The 24,329-nt window shown below is 47.9% G+C and overlaps 1 protein-coding gene across 1 annotated transcript; it reads right to left on the bottom strand.

Annotated features, from left to right (window-relative positions):
• Positions 1–5,502: 5,502 nt before the first annotated feature.
• On the bottom strand, positions 5,503–22,345 carry Qprt (quinolinate phosphoribosyltransferase). The gene is made up of 4 exons (XM_047534207.1): positions 22,260–22,345; positions 6,769–7,304; positions 6,055–6,186; positions 5,503–5,985 (listed from the first exon to the last, which is right to left on the bottom strand). The coding sequence occupies exons 1-4, from the start codon at positions 22,270–22,272 to the stop codon at positions 5,767–5,769; spliced, it is 900 nt and encodes a 299-aa protein (XP_047390163.1). The 5' UTR covers positions 22,273–22,345; the 3' UTR covers positions 5,503–5,766.
• Positions 22,346–24,329: the final 1,984 nt, after the last annotated feature.

The raw sequence follows: 24,329 nt of genomic DNA, 5'->3' as shown, positions 1-24,329 counted from the left end.
CGGTAGGGTAGTACCTGGGCATTTTGTGAGGTTAAACCACCCTGGTACCACCGTTTTTTTGTCACCACCAAGTGGTTTTGTGACAGAAGAACCTCCACCTTTCAGCGTTGGCTTGAGCAGCTGAGTACTTCCTCTCCTACGTGGCCTTTGGGGAATATGTAGCAGATTGGGAGTTTCTGCCAATTCCTCTAGCCAGGACAGGATTTTGGCTGCAGTGGGGCCAGCTCCTTCTCCTTACTTAGCATCTGACTTCTAGACTTTTTCATCTGCCATCTTGCAAGATGGGAAAGAGAACTAAGTACCTTATTTGCTTTTTTTCCTTGGTTAAAAAGTATCCACATAGGGCTGGGGGGTGTGACTGTGGTGTGCACAAAGCTCTGGGTTCCCTCCCCAGCACTGCAAACACCAAAGCAAAAAAACATCCAGACACCTATGGGAACACAGTTTGCAGGATAGCACTTGTAAGTCTCCTGGTTTAACTGAAGAACTAAAAGAGGAAGGAGGTTACCCAGGAAACCACTAAACTCGAGATATGTATGATCTCTGTGCCCTGCTAATTTTCCACATGTCCTGTGCTGTATTCCAGTCACCTGAAGAGCACTATATATCTGAAATAAGGGAAGTTCACATGTACTGGGGGAAAATCAATGATAGATGGAGACGTTATTCATAGCCTGTGGTCAGGTGTGTGTGTGTGTTACTGAGGATTGAATCCAGGGGTGCTTTACTAGTAAGCCACATCCGCAGTCTATTTATTTATTTTGAGACAGGGTCTTGCTAAGTTGCCAGTGCTGGCCTGGAATTGATGATCCTCCTGCCTCAGCCCCCTGAGTTACTGGGATTATAGGCGAGCACCACTGTGCCCTGCCTGGGGTCAGATTTTCTTCAGTATTTAGTTTTGTTTTACAATCCTGGGCTACTGAGGGCTTCAGAAAGCTGGTCTTAAGTGTTACTGAGTAACTGCCAAAATGATCTATGACTCAGGAAGACATTGGAACAAAGTATAGAGATGCTGAAACATTTATGGAATTTTACCTACTCTATTGTCTTGGAAGGCTAGGGACAAAGTAATGTATGAGTCCCCAGAATAAAACCACAGTGGAATTTTTTTTAATCCAAAATTGAATTATTTTAAGATACAGTTTCGTTTGCTAAGAATGTCTTGCTGTTTTTTTAATGATTCCACCCTTCCTTGGCTGTGGCCCATTGAGGCAGTTCACTAACTGACAACCTGCTTTGACCTTTTTGACCCTGTAGAATGAGTGGCCTAGGTTTGGGTGCCATAGCATTAGTTGGTGGGTGGGGAGGGGTGGGAGGAGAAATAGGTAGATGGGAGCATACATGGGTGCTTAGGAGAATAGATGGAACAGCATTTGGTAGATGGGGTGGCCAGGCAGGTGGGTAGGTGAGGAGGAGGAGGATGGGTAGAAGCTGAGTGGGTGGCAGGGTAAATGAATAAGCGAGAGGAATGGAAGAGAGTGGGCAGGTGAGTAAATGGAAGGGGGAAGTGTCGATGGGCTGTTGAACTTGAAGTTCACAGGGCTTCGAAAAGTCACTAAGATACCTTGGGCAGTTCGATGAGGATCTGATGAAGAGATTCAGCTGGAAAAGTGGATGGAAAAATCCCACTTCAGCTTTCAAGTTCCTCCTCAGCTTTGAGCAGATGCTATACATGGTATTCATTGCCACCTTGGCTATTGTCTTTGGAATCCAGTGTTGAAATCAGAAAATAGAAGATGATGTAGTTGTAGCGCCCTCTGGTGGCTACGAGAGGATTTGGCCTGCTATATCTTTTCCTTAAGGATTCTTCATTGTCTGTTCTTCCCCACCTCTACCCCAACCAAATGCTAGAACATAATCTTCCTGAGGTCAGATTTTTTTTTTTTCTCACAGTTTCATATCCATCACCTAGAAGAGTTCCTGGCACATAGTAGGTGTTCAGTAAACACTTATTAATGACATTTTAAATTCAGCCCCTCCACTTTATTGATGGGTGAACTTGAGCAGCTCTCTTAACTTTATAAAGCTTCAATTTTCTTATGAGTAAAAGGAAGATGCTAACGCCCACCCCTCACAAGCATTAATTGAAGGAAGGGGACACATACTGGACCAGGGCACTCAGTCACTTCTTGTTCCTTTCTCATCCACCATTCTGCATTGGTGCATCATATACTGATGGCAGTACATCATTTTCATTTAGCAAATTGATATGATGGGTACATTTGCCAAGTTGGCTTTACATAGGGGCATAGAGTAGCCTGGGTAAATGAGCCAGGCTCAACCTGAGACTGGCCAGGCAAGAAGAGTGTAGCCAGATGGACAGGAAGATCCCAAGTGAGGCGTGAGATTCCTTCTCTGCCATCCACTCCTCACTCCCCACCCTCATAAACCCCATTATCCTTCCATCCTTGAACCCAAAGGGCTCCCTCTGCCTCTGCGCCTTTGCAGAGTCTCTGTCCTCTGCCTGCCTGCCTTTCTCTTCAACCCCATTGGCATGACCCATGTTCAAGCCCTCCTGGACAGCCTCCTCCTGGCTCTCTGCCTCCACTCTGCCCCCTGAAATGCATCTTCCTGCAGAGGACTGGATCTAAACTGCAAATATGCTTATCTCATTTTCCAGCTTGAATCTGATTGTTCTTGGGACAGAGTCCAAATCCTCTGACCTATCATTTTGTGGTCTTGAGCCAACTCATCTCCTAGCCATCTCATCTTTCTCCAATTCCAGTTTCAAATCTGATACCACACGATGCAAGCCATTTCTACCTCTGGGCCTTTGCCCATGCAGTCCCTTTTGCCTGGAAATCCATCCCTCTGCAAGAAAGGGTGTGTGTTGCTTTTGCTTGCCCAAGATTCAATTCCTTTTTCTCTGGTAATAGATTCCTGCCCGCCACCCTTTTGTCCCCCCTGGCCCCCCACCAGCTCTCAATTTGGAGGTTCCTGTAAGGGCCAACCCATTTCTGGGTTCAAGAGTGACCTTAAAGCCAGGCACAGTGGTTACACCTCTGTAATCCCAGTGGCTTGGGAGGCTGAGGCAAGAGGATCAAAGCCAGTCTCAGAAACTTAGCGAGACCTTAAGCAACTCAGCAGAAACCCTGTCTTTAAATAAAATAGTTTAAAAGGCTAGGGATGTGGCTCAGTGGTTAAGCATCCCTGGGTCCAATCCTTGGTACAAAGAAAAGAAAAGTGACCTTAAGATCCTCTTTTCATTGCAATGCTGTGGGTGACATACATCCTCCACAGCTTACCTCCAACCACACCCAACATTCCCTCCTGGCCACAGCCCGCTGTCTTCATTTCATTCCAGTTTCACCCATTTAATTTGTCCATTTGGGTCCTGGAGGCATTTTAGTTTGGGACTCCTGGCACACACTACTCCATTCTGCCTCTCTGAGGCTCTGATCCCCCCCTCCCCCCATTCCCAAGGGTTTTGCCTTCCAGTTCCCAGATCAATCCTGGGCCCAAATTTCCTGCCCTGAGGCCTAGGAGTGCCCCTGTTCCATAGGGGTTCAGTTCTCTCCCTTCAAGCATGAGGAGCTGGGCCTTGAAGATCTAAGTTCCCCAGAGCAGGGAAGGCCACCTTGCTGATGTACCCTTGCTTCCCTTGGAGGTAGGAGAGGAAGTCCCAAGGTAAAGGTGGGAATTAACAAAGGTGCATGCCCAGGTGGCACCTCTGAGCTGACTCCTATGGGAATAATCCCTTTGGCTCTGAGCACCACCAAAGGCAGCTTCGGGCTGAGTCCAGCATCTCCATCAAATGAATCTGCCTCGTGCTCAAAGCCCGGCCACACAGTAGGTGCATGAAGGATGCATGTCTTGGCCTGTCCAGAGCATCTACCTGAGATGAGATCATTTCTGTGTTGTTAATAGTTTCTTTTTCTTTTTTTTTTTTTTTTTTTTTTTTTTTTTTTGTGGTACTGGGGATCAAAACTTAGGGGCACCACTGATCTATATATTCCCAGTCCTTTTTGTTTTTTATTTTGTTATTTTGAGAGAGGATCTTGCTAAGTTGCTGAAGCTGGCCTCAACTTTAAGATCCTCCTGACTCAACCTCCCAAGTTGCTAGGCTTATAGGCACATGCCACTGTGCCTGGCTCATTGTTTTCTTTATCTGCCCCTTTCCTAGGTCCTTTGTAGTTCCCAGGATTGAGGAAGAGACAAAAGTTAGGTTACCCCCCTCAAGGCAGATTGGGACCTCCAGAGCCCCCTAGGGATGGGGCCATTTGTGGGTGACAGTTGTATTTCTCCAGAGGGAGTCACTTTGGGAAGTCACCTCAGGGATCACCTTTACCCTAGGGAAATCTCAGTCCCTGCTCCTCCCAGAACTGCCCTAGAAAGGTAAATCCTCCGATTGAGGTGAGGGTGAAGGCAGCCACTGAGGCGAGCAGAACCCCAGGGGTGTGCACTTGGGAGCTGGCCTGTATCCTCGGCTTAGATCCCCAAATCCTGACCTCGTGAGGAAGAAAGCTTAACATTTGAATCCACCTGCCTCATCCCTCACCCCCTCCCTGACCTTTACTCTGGCCCCAGCAGCTGTGTCCACCACCTTCCCCACAAATGTTAGCTCCATGGGGCCAGATCTTCGAAGGCCCTCAGCTGAACAGGATTTTGCATTTGGGAAGGATGCATGGTGGGATGTAGGAGAACCTAGAAGTGATGAGGGGACAGGTTGTCACTGCCACCAAAGAACTTCCAGATGCAGCCAGGGAAGGGGCAAAAATTCTTAATGACTGGTACCAACACAGGCATCGCGTGGAATGTTCCAGCTGACTGGCACACCTGATGCCACATATCTTCATATAGAAGAAACTATGGGTTGTAAGACATCTTATTGCTCAAAAGAACACTATCGGTTAAACTATGACCAGTGCTTTCTTATTGCTTACAGTTTCTACTTTGTACAAATCGAAAAAGGTGTCTTAAATCAGACACAATGGCCTGCATCTGTAGTGCCAGCTATTAAGTGACTAAGACGGGGGAACACTTGAACCCACGAATTTGTGTCTAGTGTGGGCAATAGAGTGAGAGAGCCCTGTCTCTAAAAGAAGAAAGAAAAAAGAAAGCTATTTTCTTTCAATATGGATTTTTTTTTTCACTGCGGGGATCAAACCCAAGACCTCATGCGTGCCAGTCAAGCGCTCTACCACTGAGCTACGCTTCAAGCCCTTCAGTATGGCTTTTGGGCAGGGAGTATGCTGGGCAGCAAACCCTGGGGCACTCTCCCACTGAGCTATATCTTTCTATTTATTTAAATTTTGAGACAGGATCTTGCTAAGTTCCAAAGCTGCCCTTGAACTCGTGTTCCTCCTGCCTCTGCCTCCTGAATTGCTGGAATTACAGGCAGGCGCCACCAAGCCCGGTTCAACATGGATTTCTGTTGTGTCTGTACGAGCCGCACCCACAGTGGTTACACAATGACAGCTGCCCAGTTGACATCACTGATTAAAGGGCCCCTGACTCCACAGACAGTAGCGTGTGAAAACAAAGCACGTCTTGGAATAGAGGAACTGTGGTAGTTTCTGGCATTTACTGACCACTTTCTGTGTGGTAAGTATCAAATCCCATAAGCTCGGGTGTTTATTAGACCCATTTTACAGATTAGGAAATTGAGGTGACATCAGCCCTGACAGGTCATACAAGCACTAAATGGCAGAGCTGGAGCTGATCCCAGTCTAATGCTGAGTGTGTCCTGTTGGCCACTGAACCTAAAGATGGAACCCAAGGGTCCCGGCAAGTCACATTAGCACTGCCGTGGTATCCTCCTTGGCTTTAGGGACGGCGGGCGTGAGGCACTGGAGTAGCCCCTTCAGCAAACAACTTGAGGGAGAAATCAAGGGCCGGGGCAGCCTGGGTCAGCATCCCCAAAGAGATGACATCAACATGAGGCCCACAGAACTGGGAGAGGTTGCTCAGCGTGATGCCCCCACTGGCTTCCACAGCTACTCCTGGGAACTGGGCCTTCAGCGCCTTGGCTGTAGGGTGCAGCTCCTGCAAGACACAGCCAGAGGAAGTGAGAGCCCCCCACAAACTCTTCCCAGGAATCCAATGCCACCTCACCTCAGGCTTGAAGTTGTCCAGCAGAACCAGGTCAGCCCCAGCCTCGGCCGCGCGCTTGGCCTCCTGCAGGCTGCTACACTCCACCTCCACCTTCAGGGCGAAGTCAGCTGCCTGCCGAGCACCCTGCACCGCCTGCCAGGTGGAGGGTTGGCAAGGGTGAGGATGGGTGACCTGGCACCAGGTACTGGGCCCCACAGGGAGGGCACTGGCATTCAGAATGCCCCAGATGGATAACGAACCTGGGATTGATGAGGAAACTGTATGTTGGGAGTTTCTATTAGGTTAAACCACGTAAGACGACCACGTCTGTGGGTTAAAAAAATGGACCCAAGTTCATGACCACGTCTGTGGGCCAAAAAAATGGACCTAAGTTCAACTTGACTCAATATTCAAACTAAAAGGGCCTGACTGAGGGTGGCTCTGGACCACTGTACAATTCCACAGCTGGGGAAACAGGCCCAGAGTTCAAGTGATCCCCCCAGGTCCACTGCCTGCCATTGACAGTGCATTCTCTACTGTCCTTCGCTTCGAAGGTCACACCAAGCAGCAGAAGAACAAAGGGAAGAAGGCAAGTCTTGACTCCCGTGAGTGAAGATGGGACAGCTAGTGGGTTTCCCTGACCCCCGACCACCTGTTCACCAGGCAGTGGCTGGCAGCCTCTGGTGGGGATGAAGGTCAGATCAGAGCAACGGCAGGGACTCAGCCAACACGCACCTTTTCCACACCACCAGCTGCCACGATGTGGTTGTCCTTCACCATCACCAGCCCTCCCAGGTCGTAGCGGTGGGAGGCAGCCCCGCCCACGAGGAGCCCGTACTTCTCCACCAGCCGGAAGCCTGGCGTGGTCTTCCTCGTGCCCGCCACATGCCCTGTCCAGCCAGTGCCCCTGGCGATCTTCACAGCTGCGGCAGCAGCGCTGGCAATTCCACTGCAGCGGGCCAGCGTGTTAAGGGCCACCCGTTCCCCCAGGAGCAGGCGGTGGGCGGGGCCCCGCACCTCTGCCACCTGGACCACAGGCGCCAGCTTCGACCCCTCTGGAAGGAACCAAGTGACCTGGCAGTTGAGTTGGGCAAAGATGGCATCGAAGAAAGGCTGCCCAGCCAGAACCCCGGGGGATTTGGCCCACAGAGCCGCCTGCGAGGGGGCAGCCCCAGTGACCAAGGCTGCGAAGTTGAGGCCAGGGCAGTCTTCTTGGAGCCAGCTGGCCGCCAGGGATGCAAGCGAGGTTGGGAGCAGCAGCAGAGGCAGGCCTGGGAGGGGAAAAGGAGACAGCTGTGGGGTTGGACGACCTCCCTTGTAGTCAAGGGTGACAGTCAAAATATTTAATAACTTATTAGATGGGCACTAGCCACTCAGGGTGAAGACCAGGAGGAACTCAGGGAAGGACTGTCACCCAGGGTGGGCCCTGTGCCCTGTGCAAGGCTGCCAAATGGATCAAATGAAAACACATCTAGTTAAACTTCTGGTATACATGAAATATTTTTTTAAAGAGGACATGTGCTCCTTCCTCTCATGACTATGCTTCTTGTTTTTATCTGTATTTACTTAGTCTTATTATAGTTTAAAAAGTGAGGGGGGGCATGAGATCAACCCTCTTAATAATTATTTCTTCTTCTTCTTCTTCTTCTTCTTCTGTACTGGGGATTGAACCCAGGGCACTTAACCACTGACTACATTCTGAAATTCCTTTTTATTTTTGAGAGAGGGTCTCACTACATTGTTGAGACTGGTCTCAAACTTACAATCCTCCTGCCTCAGCCTTCTGAGTTGCCACCATACTTGGCTCTCTTAACAAATTTTTTAGTAGTCAATGCATTCTTGTTAACTACAGGTACACTGTGGTATAGAGGATCTCTAGAATTTTTCATCTTGCAGAACTAAAACTCTGCCTGATATATAGCAATTCCCCACCCTGCTAGCATCCTATTTCTGGCAACTACCACTCCACTTTGTCTTTATTATCTTGACTATTTTAGACACTGGATTTCTTAGTATATGTCCTAGATGACATTTAGATCATACTTAAACATTATCTGTGGTTTATCTGAAATTCAAATTTAACTGGATGCCCTCTGTATTTGATTCAGCAAACCTAGTGCTGGGTCAACAGCTATTTACCAACTAAAAGAGAAGCATTTCAATATTTTAGCAGCACGTATAACCATCCTGTGTGCACCACCTGAAGGTCATCCTGTCTCCATTCTGGTCTCCTTTGCCCAGAAGGATTAGTTATTTATAAGCTGAAGCCCTCCAGCAGAACGGGACCTTGTGTGTCTCTTTCATCTTAGTACCTCTACAGTAGCAAGTATTTTTGAAGCTGGAAATTCGGAATTTTACTGACGCAAAGGACCACAGGGAAAGGCAAATGGACTGAGGCCATCAGTAAATTGGTCGCAGGATCAGAAGCAGCCCCCCGGTGGTCATGGCTGGCTGTTCCTCCACATTTGGACATCTCTCCTAAGGCTGAAGCTTCAACAAACTCTCATTTCTCTATAGATGCACAAGGAGAGAACTCGGGAAAACTGGTTCGAATTCCCTGTTCTGTGGGACATTGCTTCAGGGACATGAACGTGGTCTCTAATTTCCTTCACCACCAGAACGCAGCTGCTAATGGGTCTTTCAGGGATGTTGAATGGGGCGATTGCAAAGGCTGAACCCAGACGTGGTACAACACCGCCATCTATCGGCCAGAGAAAGAGCTGCAGCCTCCTGGGCACCCGCCATCCATTGGTTTCCCCAGGTTCAGGAAACAATTAGCTTGTGAGGGTGTTTGCTTTTACACACGCACGCACTGTGTTTGCTCTGCTCTCAGAAGCAGGCGCTCTCTTGTACAGTCCTTTCCTAAAGCCAAGCACTCAATCTTCACCCACTCATCGCACCTTCCCTGAGCCAGTCCTCAGTGGCTGCACCCCACCCTCCTTCACACACTCTCCCCCACATCTGGGATGGCTGTGTCTAGGCTGGTTTGCTGAGAGCAAACCCCTTGTTCCTGTCTACAGCCCTCACCATCCCTCAAGGAGAACGCCTGGGAACAAATGGCAGCCATGCAGAACCCCAGCCACCCGGCTTCATTCAAACTAGGGGCATGAGGATGTTTCAGGGCTTAGTCGGATTTTGCAACTGACCGAGGAAGGATGTTGTACATTCATTGTGGGGGAGCTTGTAGTATGTAACAATAGAGAAAGGATATTCTTTTTTTTTTTCCTAAATTTTTTTTAGTTGTTGATGGACCTTTATTTTGTTTACTTATATGTAGTGCTGAAGATCAAACCCAGTGCCCCACACATGCTAGGCAAAAGCTCCACGGTAACAAGCCCAGCCCTGATCATGATTTTTGAGACTTGCTGAAAGTGAAAAACACCTCATCTGGTAGGATGCACATCATCCAGGCCTCCTGCTGCAGGAAGACACCCACCAGTCTGGGGAATACCCAAAGGCCACCTAAATGAGCCATCTTGGATCAGCTTCCTGGCAAGAAGGGCTTTGTGACAAGAATTCCCCTTTTCTCTTGTTAAGCTGGCTTGCCAAGTAAAGTCACCTTCCTTGACTCAATACCTTGCCTCTTACTTTAATTGGTCAATCGTGGGACAGGCAGCCAGACAGTAATTCTGGCAGCAACACGAGGTGCATTGATTTTTTTTTTTTTATTTTATTTAGGCAAATTTGAATCCTTCAATTGGTAAGTATCAGATAAACAAACTGTTGCATCTATACTGTGGAATTCTATTATGCAATAAAAAAGTAACCAACAACAATAGGAACTTTTTGTTTAAATATTATCTTGAGCACAAAATAATGTAGCTTAGTGTGGTGCGCATGGGCAAGACCCTGGGTTCAATCCCCACTATATTTAAAAAAAAAAAAAAAAGGCTACCGACAACCCCATTCATATGATGCCCCAGAAAAGCAAATCTATAGCAACAGAACAAACAAATGGGTGGTTGCCAGGGTGTAGGAGGGGTTGGCCACAAAATGGCAGCACCCAGGGGCTGTTTGAGTGATAAAACTGCCTTATCTCTTGTCTGTGGTGGTGGCTACACAACTGATACATTTGTGCCAAAAAAAGATGAACTTTACTATTTGTAATTATACTTCATAAAACTCATCTTTGAAATAAGACAATAAAAAAGGACATCAGAACAGGTCGCTCAGTCTTTTTCCAAACCTACTCAGGCTCCCCTGAACTCTTTTCAGTGAGGAGGTCCTGAATTTGAACTTCTGTATTTGTTCTCTATTGTCCATTTTAGCAAGAATCCTGCTAAAAAGGTTTAGCCAGAATTCCCCCCTCCTCCGTAGCCCTCAAAATCTGACCTGGTTCCTCATCCTGTCTTCAGCAGGAAGCCTGTTGCTCCTTGGCTCTTAATTCTCACTTGCCCACACTGTTCAGAACTGAGCCCTATTCTGTATTGAGGTCTTCTTCCCCTTACTATAATACTTCTGGATAAAATCTGCTTTTATCCCTTGAACTCCTGCCCAATTCTGGTTTTCTTTGGTTAACTCTCCTTTTGAAAATTCTGCTTTTACGGTCTTAGCTCCAGTTCTCCCTCCTGCTCCCTCCTCCTCCTCCCTCACCTTCTCCTTCCCCTCTCTCCTCCCCCTCCTCCTCCTCCTTCTCCTCCTTCTTCTTCTTCTTTTTTTTTTTTTTCCTGGCTATTGGGAATTGAACCCAGAGACTCTTAACCACTGAGTCTCATCCCCAGTTCTTTTTATTTTTATTTTGAGACCAGGTCTCACTAAGTTGCTTAGGGCCTCAATAGGTTGCTTAGACTGGCCTCCAACTTGCGGTCCTCCTGCCTCAGCCTCCTGAATAGCTTGGAGGACAGGCATGCACCACCTCAGCTGGTTCATTCACTCTTTTGACCAGTTCTTTCTGAGCATATGCTCTGTGCCAGGTAACTGATTTCTGGGCCACTATGGTGACAGCATGGGCAGCTCTTTCAGGGTTGGGTCTGTGCCCAGAAGCACCTTTATTACCATCACCCCAAAACACCCCATCCACCTCTTGCTCCTCTTTCAGGGTTTCTCTGACATCTTTTTTTCGGTAGGCCTCACGGAGCCCTAGCACTCAGCTCCCTGTCCTCCCCCCACTGCGCTGTCCCATCACTGCCTTCTCCCTAGAGCAGCCTCTGTCCACCATTGAGTTTTCTGCTGTATCCTAAGAGCCCTGCACCCTGAACCACACAAATCTGCTGCTTTTATAGTTTAAAAGAAAAGGTCAACTATTGCCCATTCGTATTTATAGTTTAATAGTAAGTATTCAGTGACACTTATCACCTCAGAGGGGCCACATGTGAAATGACTCAGAGCCCAGACTCCAGGGCCACACCACCTGGGTTTGAATACTGGCACTTCCACTTTTAGCCAAATGATTGTGGCCTAGTGACTCAGCCTCTCGGGGGCCTTAGGTTCCTCCTCTGCAATGGGGACAATAATAATAACGGTCTCATAACATTATTATAAAAAGAAAAGAGTTAATATTTGCAAAGTCCAGAAGCATCATCTGGCACATAGTAGGTGTGTTAGCTAAAGAAATGACGGAAGCATTTCCCAAGTGTGGCGGGAGCACCAAGGAAGAGATGACTAAGTGTCCCTGAGTAGGATGAGTCATGTTTGCCAGGCAGAGGTGTGGAGAGGAGGCAAGACATGGGGGGCTGAAAAAGGGGTGTTCAGGGCTCAAAGGCAAACGGCAGAGGTGGGGAGAGGACCGCACAGAGGCCACAGGAGAAATGGAAGAGGTGAGACCCTCGTTCAACAGCCCTGGACTGTTTAGCCAAGAATCTGGACGAATCCCCAGGCCACCATAGAACCGTGAGCAAAGGACTTCCGCCATTATGTTTTGTTCCTAGAAGGGTCACCTCAGCCCCAAACAGGAGACAGAGTGGGAGGCAAGTGGCTGAATAAAAAGTGATAAAGTCCAGAACTTAAGCAGCAGTCACAGGAACAGAGAGCAGGGACAATTGTGGGAGCTGCTTCTAAAGCAGGATCCACCAGGATTAGCAGCTATTAGATGTGAAAGGTGGCTGGAAGCTGCCAGAAAGAGTTGTTCCCAGAGAGAAGCAAGCTGGAGGGAGGAAGGGATAGCAGAAGGCCGGAGCGGAACAGAAATCCTGTGGCGAGTGGGCACCACGAATCTCATGCTGTCTCATCTGAAACTCCTCACGAGGGCTTATGCCCATTTCACAAATACAGAAACCGAACCTCAAAGTCCCCATACGGTTTCCTGGTAATAGTTTCTCAGCAGCACAGCTGGGGATAGGACCAACTTTGATTCTGCAGATATTAAGGTTGAGATAGCAGCAAGAACATGGATGGCCATTTCCAGATGGTGGGTAGAGAATGGGTCTGGACTTCCAAAGAGATGGGGCAGTAAGGAATAGAGTTGGGAGCCACCAGCAGCAGGTGGGGACAGTGACTGAGTGTCAGCAGAGGAGATCCCCTAGGCCAGGAGGAAGAGGAGGGCTCTGGGGAAGATTAGTAATGCAAAGACAGACAGAGGTGTGGCTGTCGCTTAGAGAGACAGTGCTAGGAGCAGATGTCCGGATGTCCGGGAGGAAAGGGTTCAAGAAGTGGGGTGTGGCCAGTGCCTTGAGAAAGAAGACTGAAAATGGGCCACTGGACTTGGCAACCGGGAGGCTGTGGCCAGAGCAGTTTTGGTGTCTAGTGATGGGGCAGAAGTATGTGGGAGGTGAGAAAGTAGAGACGTGGGTGTGAACCACTCCTTTCAGAAGACACTGGTAAAGGTCCTCGACTGAATCATCGGGAAAGCTTTTCAAACGTTCAGGTGCTCAGGCCCACCGCAGACCAACTGAATCAGAATTGGGGAGGAGGGTCCCACGCAGCTCGGCTCTGGAAGTCACCCCTACCCCTCTGTGACCATCACATATGAGGGTTAAGAAACCATGCTCGGACTGGGGTATGATAAAGCACACGATAAGCATGCAGGAAGCCCTGTGTTCAATACCAGCAGCCAAAGGGGAAAAAACAAACGAAAAAAACAGTGCTCATCTCAGACCACAACACATTTCTATATGTGCATTGATTTGAAATGCCAGAAAAGGCAAATCGATAGGGACAGGCCACAAATGACTGGTTGCCAGGGGCTGAGAATGAAATAAAGAGGAAATGGGGGAAGGGAAGAATAGAAGTCCATCGGAATAGACAAAGAGGAATGAAGGGAAGGGAGGATGGGAATAGGAAAGAGAGTGGAATAAATTGGACATGACCTTCCTATATTCATATACAAATATACCACAGTGTAATTCCACACCACATACAACCACAAATAGGAAGTGATACTCCACATATGTTTGATGTATCAAAATATGTTCTATTAGTTTTCCTTTTTAAACAAGGAAATGGGGTTGTGAGGGTGTTCTGTGGTGATTGCTGCATATTAAAATCATTGATTTGTACTCCCGCCTGCAGTACTGGGGATTGAAGTCAGGAGAGCTCTACCGTTAAATCACATCCCCAGTCCTCTTTATTTTTATTTTGAGACAGGGTCTCACTAAGTTTCCCAAGCTGGCCTTGAACTTGTGATCCTGTCTCAGCCTCCTGGTTTACAGGCCTCTGCACCCAGCCATTGACTGCACACTCAAATGAACAGCAACAATACTCTGATGAAAAGCATAAACCATTTTGGAGCCCTTAGTGTAGCCAGTTGCTCCAAATATGGAGCATTGAAGGCCAATATCAAGAATCCAGGAAAACAGACACTGGGCACCTCCTCATGAAAGAACACACCATCTCACCAAAACAGCTGGGGCGGGGTCAGATCAGACTTCTAGACACAACCACCCATTTATTAAACAAACAAAAACGGAGGGCAAGGGAAGATTTTAAACTATACTACAGAACTACCACCAGCAAAATATTGACCACAGCTGGGCACGGTGGCACAAGCCCGTAAACCCAGCGACTCAGAAGACTGAGGCAGGAGGATGGTGAGTTCAAAACCAGCCTTAGCAACTTGGTGAGGTCCTAAGCAATTCAGACCCTGTCTCAAAATAAAAAAAATAAATAAAAAGTGCTGGGGATGTGGCTCCGTGGTTAAGTGACCCTGGCAAACAAACAAATTCAGACCACAGGTAACTCTACCAAAAAATAGACTAATTTCTTCCACAAATAAACTGCAAAGAAAACAAAAGACTAAGAGACTCATAAAATACATACTAACCAATTACACTTTGTACATCTTGTATTGTATTCTCCTTTTTTTTTTTTTTTTTTTTTTTGGTACTGTGGATTAAATCCAGGAGCACTTTGCCACTGAGATACATCCCAGCCCTTTTAAATTTCGAGGCGGGGTCTTGCAAATTGCTTAGGGCCTCGCTAAATTGCCAAGGCTTGTCTCCAGTTTGCAATCTTCCTTCCTCAGCCTCTTGGTTGCTGGGATTATAGGTCTTCACCAAGACACCCAGCATTTCAGGGATTTTTTTTAATGGAAGCTTCATCACTTGGGCATGATGAATTACTCAGTCTCTAGCCATTCTTCCCTTTCCAGAGCTTGGGGTAAATATCGCTGACAGTTCCCAGCTTCTAATCATGGCTGAGCTTTCCGGTGATCAGCCCCATCCTACAGTTGCCTCATTAGAGCTAACGCTGTCCCTGTCACCCAGGAAATTTCAAGGGACCAGCAGCTCTATGTCAGGACACCAGGTCAAAGACCAAATATCAGAACCAAAGATTCTTCTAGAAGCCCCATTGCTCAGGAAATTCCAAATTGATTCTTTTTGAAATTGAGAGCACCCCAGCTGCTTCCACCCCATGGGTTTCCCTCTTGTTCACGTCTCCCAGCAGTTGCTCTGATGGCCTAATGGAGTTTTAGGTTGAGATACCAGGATCCAGGGATGAAGACCAAAATATATATTTCTTATTCTAAATCATAATATCAGAAAGGGTGTGGTTCTGCACCTCAGTTGCACAATGGAATCCTGTGGAAAGTTTTACCAAAATGCTGATCCCTGGGTCCCACCCCTAGAAGTTCTTTATTTTTAATTTTAGTTTTAGTTGTAGATGGACACAATAACTTTATTTCATTTATTTACTTTTATGTGGTGCTGAGGATTGAACCCAGCGCCTCACATGTGCTAGGCAAGCGCTCTACCACTGAGCCACAACTCCAGCCCCACGAACCTTTATTTAATTTTTTTATTTGTATACGGTGCTGAGAATCAAACCCAGCATCCCACACATGCTAGGCAAGCGCTCTACCACTGAGCTACAACTCCAGCCCTAGAAGTTCTGATATAATCAGTCTAGCATGTGGCGACCTAAATCTGATTTGTAGTAGAGCTGGGAGCTTCTGCGTACGGGAAAAGAGGAACAGCTGTCACACATTGGTGCCTACTGTACGTCAGGCACTTTCCACATATTATCACAGATCCTGAGGTCGGATAGAGGAAAGGAGACATAAAGGGCCAGATACAGGGGCGCATACCTATAATCTCAGCCTCTCAGGAGGCTGAGGCCAGATGATCACAAGTTCAAGGCCAGCCTCAGCAACTTAGCAATACCCTGTCTCAAAATAAAATTTTAAAAAAGGGTCAAGGATGTAGCTCAGGGGCAAAGTGCCTCTGAGTTAATCCCCAGTCCCAGAGAAAAAGAAAGAAAGGAGACATAAAGGAAAGACCAAGAAGTAAAATTTTAAGTCAGAAGCTCCGCATATTTCTCCAGGCCTGCCACTTCCTAAACCAGTCTCTCTCCCAGGCCCAACACTCCCAAATTCCTGGGAAATCTGTAAACCTACCATGTACACTGATAATTGACCCACCATTAAATGAATTAAGTAGAGATACAGTATTTTAAGAAACCTATAATTTAGTGAACTTTCCAATGTAGATATTGATCAGATGATAAAGACCCTGTCAGCCTAAGTGCTAGGGAACAGACAGATGAGGATGGCGGGAACATGAGGTTAAAAGAAGAATTCTACAAACTGGGCCCACTGTCCTGACCCCTTCATGCTTTCTTTTCCAAGAAGCAATTTACCTCAGCCCTGCCTGGCCTATGAGGACAGGATATGCTACATCACTCAGCAAACTACCTGTTCACTGCAGGAGAAATGTGGGCCCAAAATGATGTTGATAAGAGGGACCCAAGTCACCCTAAAGGGGGAGACTTTTGTGACCAGATCCTGAAACTCTGGGAGATAAGGATAGTTCCACCTAACCATAAAATCTGTAAGAAGGTATGGTTAAGAATCTAATTAGAACAGATCATCATAGGCCAAGGTGACCTGGAGTTGCCATGGCAGTGGGTACTTAACAGTCGGATGTCCCCCTGCTGTCGGTCAGAAGTCAAAAGGTGGACCTGGGCAGGACTCTCTGAACACTGGAATTCCCAATAAAACTGGCGTGCAGGAAGAGCCACTCTGTCCCTCTCCTTTCTGAGAGGACCCACTCTCTCCCTTGAGTGTCCCCTTTTCCCCTTTCCTATCTCTTCTAATAAACTCGTGCCTGCTACTCTGAGCAACATGTCTGAAATCTCTCTGACTTGATCACAAGAAACGGGGCTTGAAAGGGGGTCTTCGTGTTGCCTCAGTTTCTCAGAAGGCTCCCGCTCTGTAATGTAAGGATTCTGAGAATGACCAGACCACAAAAAACCATCTGGCGATCACCAGACTGATGTCATTCCCACATACCATCCTAGACCAAGTTTCCTTGTAAAGAAGAGCCAGGGCCTGGGAATGTGCTTGCCTGGCAGGCTGAAAGCCCGGGGTTCCCCCAGAGACTCAGGAAACTGAGGCTGGAGGATTGCCAATTAGAGGCCAGCCTGGGCAATTTAGTGAGACCCTGTTTCAAAATTTTAAAAAAATTAAAAAGAGCTTGAGATGTAGTTCAGTGCCTCTGGGTACTTAATTAAATAGCTGGGAACCCCAAAATGCACCTCTCACACTCCAGATGGTCCACATTATCCCTCAAATGAGTATTCCTCGCTTTCCTAAATAAATCTCTGTGCCTCTACCCACACATGCTAAAATTCTTTTCGTCACATGTGTCAAAAGACCCCAAGGGGCCTGAGTCAAGTCCTCCCCCAGCTCCCTGCCCATCCCTGAGAGTTCCTAGGGAGCCTCTTCCCCAGATAATCTCTTCTCCTATACAAGCCTATCACAGTTTTTCAAGAGTGTTCATATTTATAGTTGGGAACTCAACACTCAGAAATGAAAGGGGAAATTGCCCAAAGAGCAGAGCTAGAAAAATGTTAAAACTAGAAATTGTTAAACTAGAAATTGTTAAACCGGGACTTCCCCTCTCCAGAGCAGGACACTTTTAGAACACCCCAGCAGCTGCCCCTGCAGGGTTTCCCTCTGGCCCACTTCTTGGAGATGAGTTGTTCTGATTGCCTAAGTGGAGGCACAATGTTCCAAGTTCCACTTGTGAAAAGTAAACAAACACATCTGGGTTTCTTTGGGCCCTGACTGACTCATGCATTTCCAACAAAAGGGATTCCTGTGGGTAGCTTTGAATATCCGGACTCTGCTAATTAGCAGCTGTCCCTGAAGGGCACGTACTTCAGAGAGAAGCTGCTGTGCAGCTGCAGGTGGAGAGCTGGCACAGAAAGCTCTAGAGAGGCTTCCTCCAGGGAAGACAGCTGGGCCCCCTCAGTCCCGGTTCCTGTCCTTGCAGTTGTTACATGCAAAATTCTTCCAAGATGCCAGGACTTCAGAGGTCATAGTTTTACCCTGTGGGATGTAACCTTGATCTCTCAAGGTGATCCCTTTTTTTGTTTTGTGTGTTTCGGTACTGGGGATTGAACCCAGGGGCGCTTTACCACTGAGCTATACCTCCAGTCTTTTTTAAAGTTTTGTTTTTGTTTTTGTTTTTGTTTTCATTTTGAGACAGGGTCTCACTAAGTTGCTGAGGCCGGTCTCGAACTTGTGATGGATCCTCCTGCCTCTGACTCCAGAGTCACTGGGATCACAGGCACATGTCAGCATGCCAGGCGGAGGCAATGACTTCTTAAGTGGTTGTCTGCTCATCAATAAAATAAGCATCTCTCTTTCTGAAGGGTTCCAGAGCCTGATATTTTCCACATCTCTTCCTCTTTACAAAAAATGTAAAGAAGTACAGATAACTGAATAGATGAGGAGTCGCCCCACCTCTGGCCCTTTTGTTTGTGTGTGTGTGTGTGTGTGTGTGGTGCTGGGGATTGAACCCAGGGCCTTGCGCATGTGAAGCAAGCACTCTACAAACTGAGCTATATTCCCAGCCCTCCCTGGCCCTTTTGCTATTGGATTTTGCTGGATCATTGACTGATTTTAATTGTATTTCTATGATGCCCCTAACAGTGGCTCTTTGCTGGAGGGACAAGGGATGATGTCAGAATCAGACTCTCCATTCCTCCATCTTTCTTTCAACCAACACTTTTGCTGGAAATCCACGAGCTAGTCAGGGCCTAAAGAAAACCAGATGTACCAGATGTGCCTTTGTCTTGGGGCATGGCAAAGCTTCCCAGAAGGCACCAAAAATAATCTGTGCTTTCAACAAACAGTGGTGTTAGATGAGACTGCCAAAGTAAAAAGTATTCTGCAGATAAAACTAAACATTTTCCCCCCAAGTTATGGTGGGGTGGGAAGAAGGCAAACAAATACATAGAAGTTATTCATTTTAACTTTTTTGGGGGGAGATGAATGCAGGGGCACTTAACCATTGAGTCACATCCCCAGTCCTTTTTATTTTTTTAATTTTGAGACAGCATCTCACTAAGTTGCTTAGGGACTCACTAAATTGTTGAGGTTGTCCTTGAACTTGTGATCCTCCTGCCTCAGCCTCCAGAGTCCCTGGGATAACAGGTGTGCACCACCATGTCTGGCTAAGCATTTTTATATATTGACACATTTAATCCTTACAACTGTCTAAAGAGTAGGAACTGTAATTATCCCCATTTTAGAGATAAGGAAACTGAGCCACAAAAAGGGCAAGTAACTTGACCAAACTGTTCACACAGTTGGGAAGTATGGGATTAGGATCATAAACCCAGGCAGGCTGGCTCCAGGGTCCATTCATTCAACCCACTGCTATTGAATTTAGCAACAAATCATATTTTTAGTTGTTACTGTTTGTTGTATCTATATTCACTGAGTTCTAGGAGGCATACCCCAGGGCTCTCTGCCCCTGGTATACTGGGAACAGTCCTGATTGGGGGGTCAGAAACACTTGGGCTGGAACCCTAACTCTACCAACTACACCCTGGGTGACCTCAGGCAAGTCCTTTGCTCTCTGAAAGTTTTATGAGGAAATCACCCAGCTTCCTGCTGAGGAAGCGTGGTGGGATTCATGTCAAGTGCCTGAACCAAGGCCTAGCCAGCTGTTTTGGAACCCAGGTGTTCGATTCAGAGCTTTGTTCTGTTGATCTATTTATCTGTTGTTCAACAAAACACCAGGTGGAGACAGAGGCTACTCTGCAGCAGCAGTCTCCTGATAAATGTTCTTTTCCTCTTCTCCTTCTCTCCCTTGTAGGAGAAATGACTTCCAAATAAAGTCTGGTATGATCCCCAATCGCCCAAATGCCGAAGTGATCCACAGAGTTTCAGACTGGGGAGGGATGGCCTGTCAATAAGATGAGGGAGTGAAAAAGAGGCTGGGAGAGGTTAGTTTTAGGACCAATTTGATGGGGAGGGAAGCCCTGAGCAGAGAACGGAGAGGCAACGCTGCTGGGCAGCCCTGGCATTTATAGACAGGCCCAGTCTCAAGCATAGAGGGAGAATGAAGAAAGAAGGTTAGTTGCCAAGGGAGCCAGACTGCGCAGGCCTCGCACCAGAGGCCAGAGTCAAGAGTTCTGCTCTCCAGGCAACAGGAAATCACTACTACGAAATTTTGATCAGAAGTCACAGGATGGAAAATGAACTTTAAACATTTAGGTTGTGTCTAGGTTTCTTGGCTGAGGGGCTGTTGAACCTGGACAAGAAGAAGTGATAAACAGTGTTGGGAAGGGGTCCCTCCTCGGGCTGCCTGGATGCACCCACAGGCCCTGCCACGCTCACAGAGTGGCCCGGTCTGACCACTTGGCCTCCGCCATCCGAGCCCAGCCGCTTCTGCCCCACTCTGGACTAGCTCCTTTGCTTCCTCCACATCTCCAGCCTGTGCCTTTCTGCCTCGACTCCTTGGCTCCCTCAGTGACGCCAGGGGCCCAGAGTTAAAATCTGATCTTGCCACATGCATGAAGGTAGCAAGACAAAGGCTGCTCCAGTCAGGGGAAGCAGAGGGGAAGAGGACCAGCTGATGCCAAGGAGGTGGTTCAGCGACACAGCAATTAGGTATTGGGGCATAAAGGACAGCGAGTGGTCAAAGGTGACCCTGGGGTTTCCAGTCTGAGTAGGAAGATGGTGAAGCAGGAACATCGAAGGAAAACCTGGTGGCAGGGGAAGACTTGGAGACAATGTGTCACAGAGATGTCCAGGTGGAAATGGACATTGGGATTCCAAAATGAACTTGGAACCCAAGGAGAGGTCAGAGGTGGAAAGACAGAGATAAGGAACTATATGCCCAGCCCGACTACCGCCAGGTGGTTTCTGTGTGCCAGGCACTCAACTGTTCTTCCCAATCCTTCCCACAATCCCATGGGAAAGCCCAGTTTTCACAATGAGGAAATGGAACGCTATGAGGCTAAGCATCTTGTCTGAGGTCACACAGCAAGCAGGTGGCAGGGATGATACTAGAATCCAAGTTTCTGACTTTGTGGTCATTTCTAAGCTATTTGGTAGGAGGCTGCAGAGGCAGATATATGGTAGATGAGCATCCTTGAGGGGTTTTTTGTTTGTTTTTTTTTGTTTTGTTTTGGTGCTGAGGATTGAACCCTGGGGCACTTAACCACAGAGTCACATCCCCCCGCCCATTTTATTTTTTTTAATTTAGAGACAGGGTCTTGCTAATAAGTTGCATAGAGCCTCACTAAGTTGCTGAGGCTGGCTTTGAGCTTGCGATCCTCCTTCCTCAGCCTCCTGAGTCTCTGGAATTACAGGTGTGCACGCACCATCATATCCTGCCCATCCTTGACTTTTTGAGGTTTTCACTTACCCTTTAGACTCTGGGTCTGATGAACATTGTATTCTCCCTTTCAAAAAAATGCATTACTATGTGCTCAGAAAGACATGTAATTTCACATATATTTGGGGGGTTCTTGAACTCCCCTAAAGCCCATCCATATTTCCTCAGTAAAGAACCCCAGCCCTAAAGGAATCAGGTGAAGACACCCTGACATCAGCTAAGGTCATTAATCCTCGCTACAATCCATAAAGCCAATGTCATCAAGTCCGTTTGCCAGATGTAGAAGCTGAAGCGCCTGTAACTTAGGAAACTTGCCAGGGTTCCCACAGCTGGAGAGTAGCAGCTGGGACTCAAGTCCAGGTCAGTGTCATATCAAAAGGGAAAGGCACAATGGGGACTGGAAGGCAGGGGCTGGGTGAGTCATCCTGAAGGGGACCCTGAGAGTAGCTTCACAGCCAAGCCAGAGGGGCCAGTGTGGGGGTCCATAGGAGCCCTGGCGGGGAGGGTGGCTGGAGGTTGGGAAAGGAGACCCTCCAAGAGAAAGTGAAACACAGGGAGGTCAAGGAAGGACCTCTGTGCCCGATGCCCTGGCCAGGCACCTGTCAGACCACCTGTCCAGGGAACTGTTACTGTCATTTTTACAGAAGCAAGGAAATGAGTCTCTGAGAGGTCAGGGACCTGCCCAATGTCTCACAACTGTCCCTGGTAGAGATTGGTTTCACACAGGAGCCAGGTGACGATAGAACCAGGCCCTGATGGCTCTGTATAGAAGCTCACTCCCATGCAGGGACTCACAGACCCCAGCCCCTTCCCCCACCGAGCTGAGCCGCAGACCCAACAGGACTTTGCCTCTGTTCGTCCTGAGCCAGCCAGCCCGCGGCATGGAGGGGCAGAGTCCAGAGCTGCTTCCCTTCCAGCCTCCCCCGACCAATCCCTGTCTGCCCCAGGAGACTGCCTTCAGGGGGCCCCTGCCCTCCTAGGACTCAAGGCCTCTGTCTTCCCTGGAGCTCTTTGGGGACCCAACATGGAAGTGAGAGAGGCCTCTGGGGTTCCCTGATGTTGAAGGGAGGTGAAGCAGGAAAGACAGTGGATGGAGAGGCCCGAGAAGAGGGGGTCTTCCAGGAGAGGGCTGAAGGGATGGAGAGAAGTTGGGAGGGGAGAGGGGCAATCATTAGGGGAGAGCGGGGTACAGAGACACCGGGAGAAATGTCCCTTCACCTTCAGCGTCCATGGTGACTTGGAGCGGGCGGGCTAGTGTGTCCACTGCTCAGATCCGGAGTTCCCAGAGGCCCAGGGTGGGGGTGGGGCTGCTAGAGGGAGGGCAGGGGAGGGACAGAGGGAGGGGCCAGTCTCTGGTGGGTCAGCCCTTCTGAGGAAGGTCTCCCTCCGCCCTGGGAGTTCTCTGCTGGGGAACTCAGAGGCCCTTCCTCCTTGACACTAGCTAGTGGTAAAGGGAGCCAGAGGCCCTGTTCTCGCGCCACACCCTAGCTGGCCCTAGCCCCTGGCTGGAGGCTGTGTCTCAGTTTTCTTAGCAATAAAATGAAATTATAGCTAGTGAGCATCAAGTGAGAAAAACTGCAAGTGACACCGAGTACTATCTACTTCCTTTCCCTTCCCTCTTCCCAGGTGATGGTTTGAATCCCCACCTCCACACCCCAAGTCCACGTGTTGGAAATTTAACCCCCAAATCCATATGTTTAAGGTATTTGGAGGTTGAACCCTTGGGAGGTAATTAGAATTAGATGAGGTCATAAGGATGGGGTCCCCAAAATGGCATTAGTGGTTTTATAAAAAGAAGAAAAAGAGAGCCCTGCTTACTTTCTTTCTTTTTTGTAACTGGAGATTGAACCCAGAGGTTCTTAACCACCGACCCACATCCCCAGCACTTTTTAAAAATATATATATTTTATTTGAGACAGGGTTTCGCTGAGTTACTTAGGACTTTGCTAAGTTGCTGAGGCTGACTTTGAACCTGTGATCCTCCTGCCTCAGGCTCCTGAGTCTCTGGGATTATAGGCGTGCCCCTGTACCTAGCTGAGAGCCCTGCTTTCTTGCCGTGTGATGCCCTTCATCAAGTAACAGTGGACTAGAAGGCCCTCACCGATGCAGGCAGCTTGATAAGGGACTTCCCTGCCTACAAAATTGTGAGCAATACGTTTATTTTCTTCATAAATTACCCAGTCTGTGTTGGGCTCAGTGGTACACGTCTGTAATTCCAGCAGTTTGGAAGGCTGAGGTAGGAGGATTGTAAATCCAACAACGGCCTCAGCAATTTAGCAAAACCCTGTCTCAAAATGAAGAATATAAAGGTTGGGGATGCTCACTGGAGCACCCTTGGTGCTAACTAAATAAATAAACAGTAAATCACCCAGTGTTTGGTATTCTGTCATATCAATAGAAAATGACCTAAGACACCAAGGTCTATTAAAGGCACAAGCAGATCAGAGTCAGTCTTCTGAGTTTAAAACTGGGAATAACCTGTACTGGCTGGGTGCGTGGCACATGCCTATAATCCCAGCAATTTAAGAGCCTGAGGCAAGAGGATGCAAGTTCAAAGCCAGTCTCAGCACCTTAGTGAGGCCCTGTCTTAAAATAAAAATGAAAAGGACAGGAGATGTAAAGCACCTCTGGGTCCAATCTCTAGTACCCACAAACAAACACACATACAAAAAACCTGTACTTGTACTTCAGGCAAGTTCCCGTCCAAGAACTTCTGGGGTCTCTGCTCTTCAGCAGAAACTACTCTTGCTAAAGTCACTCACAGAGCTAGGTGTGGTGGCGCATGCCTATAATCCCAGTGGCTTGGGAGGCTGAGGCAGGAGGATCACAAGTTCAAAACCAGCCTCAGCAACTTAGTGAGGCCTGTCTCTAAATAAAATATAAAAAGGGCTGGGTATGTGGCTCTGTGGTTAAGCACCACTGGGTTCAATCCCCAATACCAAGATAAATAAATAAATCCCTCACAGGAACCTTTCCTATTTCCCCTCTGGGGTTAGGCTGAAGCGAGGAGGCATGTAGAGAGTGCAATTTAAGAAAGCCTCATCCTCAGGTTCACTCCTCATTTCACCCACCTGACTCAAGTGCTTCTGCTGTCAGCCCTTCTCCACACTGTTCTTACTCCCCAGTCCCGCCCCAATGCCATCTGCCATCTTCTCCTGGTGTCTCTCTCTCTCTCTCTCTCTCTCTTTCTCTCTCCAATGCTGAGAATTGGACCCAAGGCCTTGCCACTGAGCTACATCCCCAGCCCCAGTTTATCTTTTAATGTCTCTTTTCCATCTCTTGCAGGCC

This window comes from Sciurus carolinensis, chromosome 18 (assembly GCF_902686445.1).
Source record: "Sciurus carolinensis chromosome 18, mSciCar1.2, whole genome shotgun sequence".
NCBI classification, from domain to species: Eukaryota; Metazoa; Chordata; class Mammalia; order Rodentia; family Sciuridae; genus Sciurus; species Sciurus carolinensis.
The sequence above is the reverse complement of the archived record's forward strand: the minus strand, read 5'-3'. Positions and strand labels throughout refer to the sequence as shown.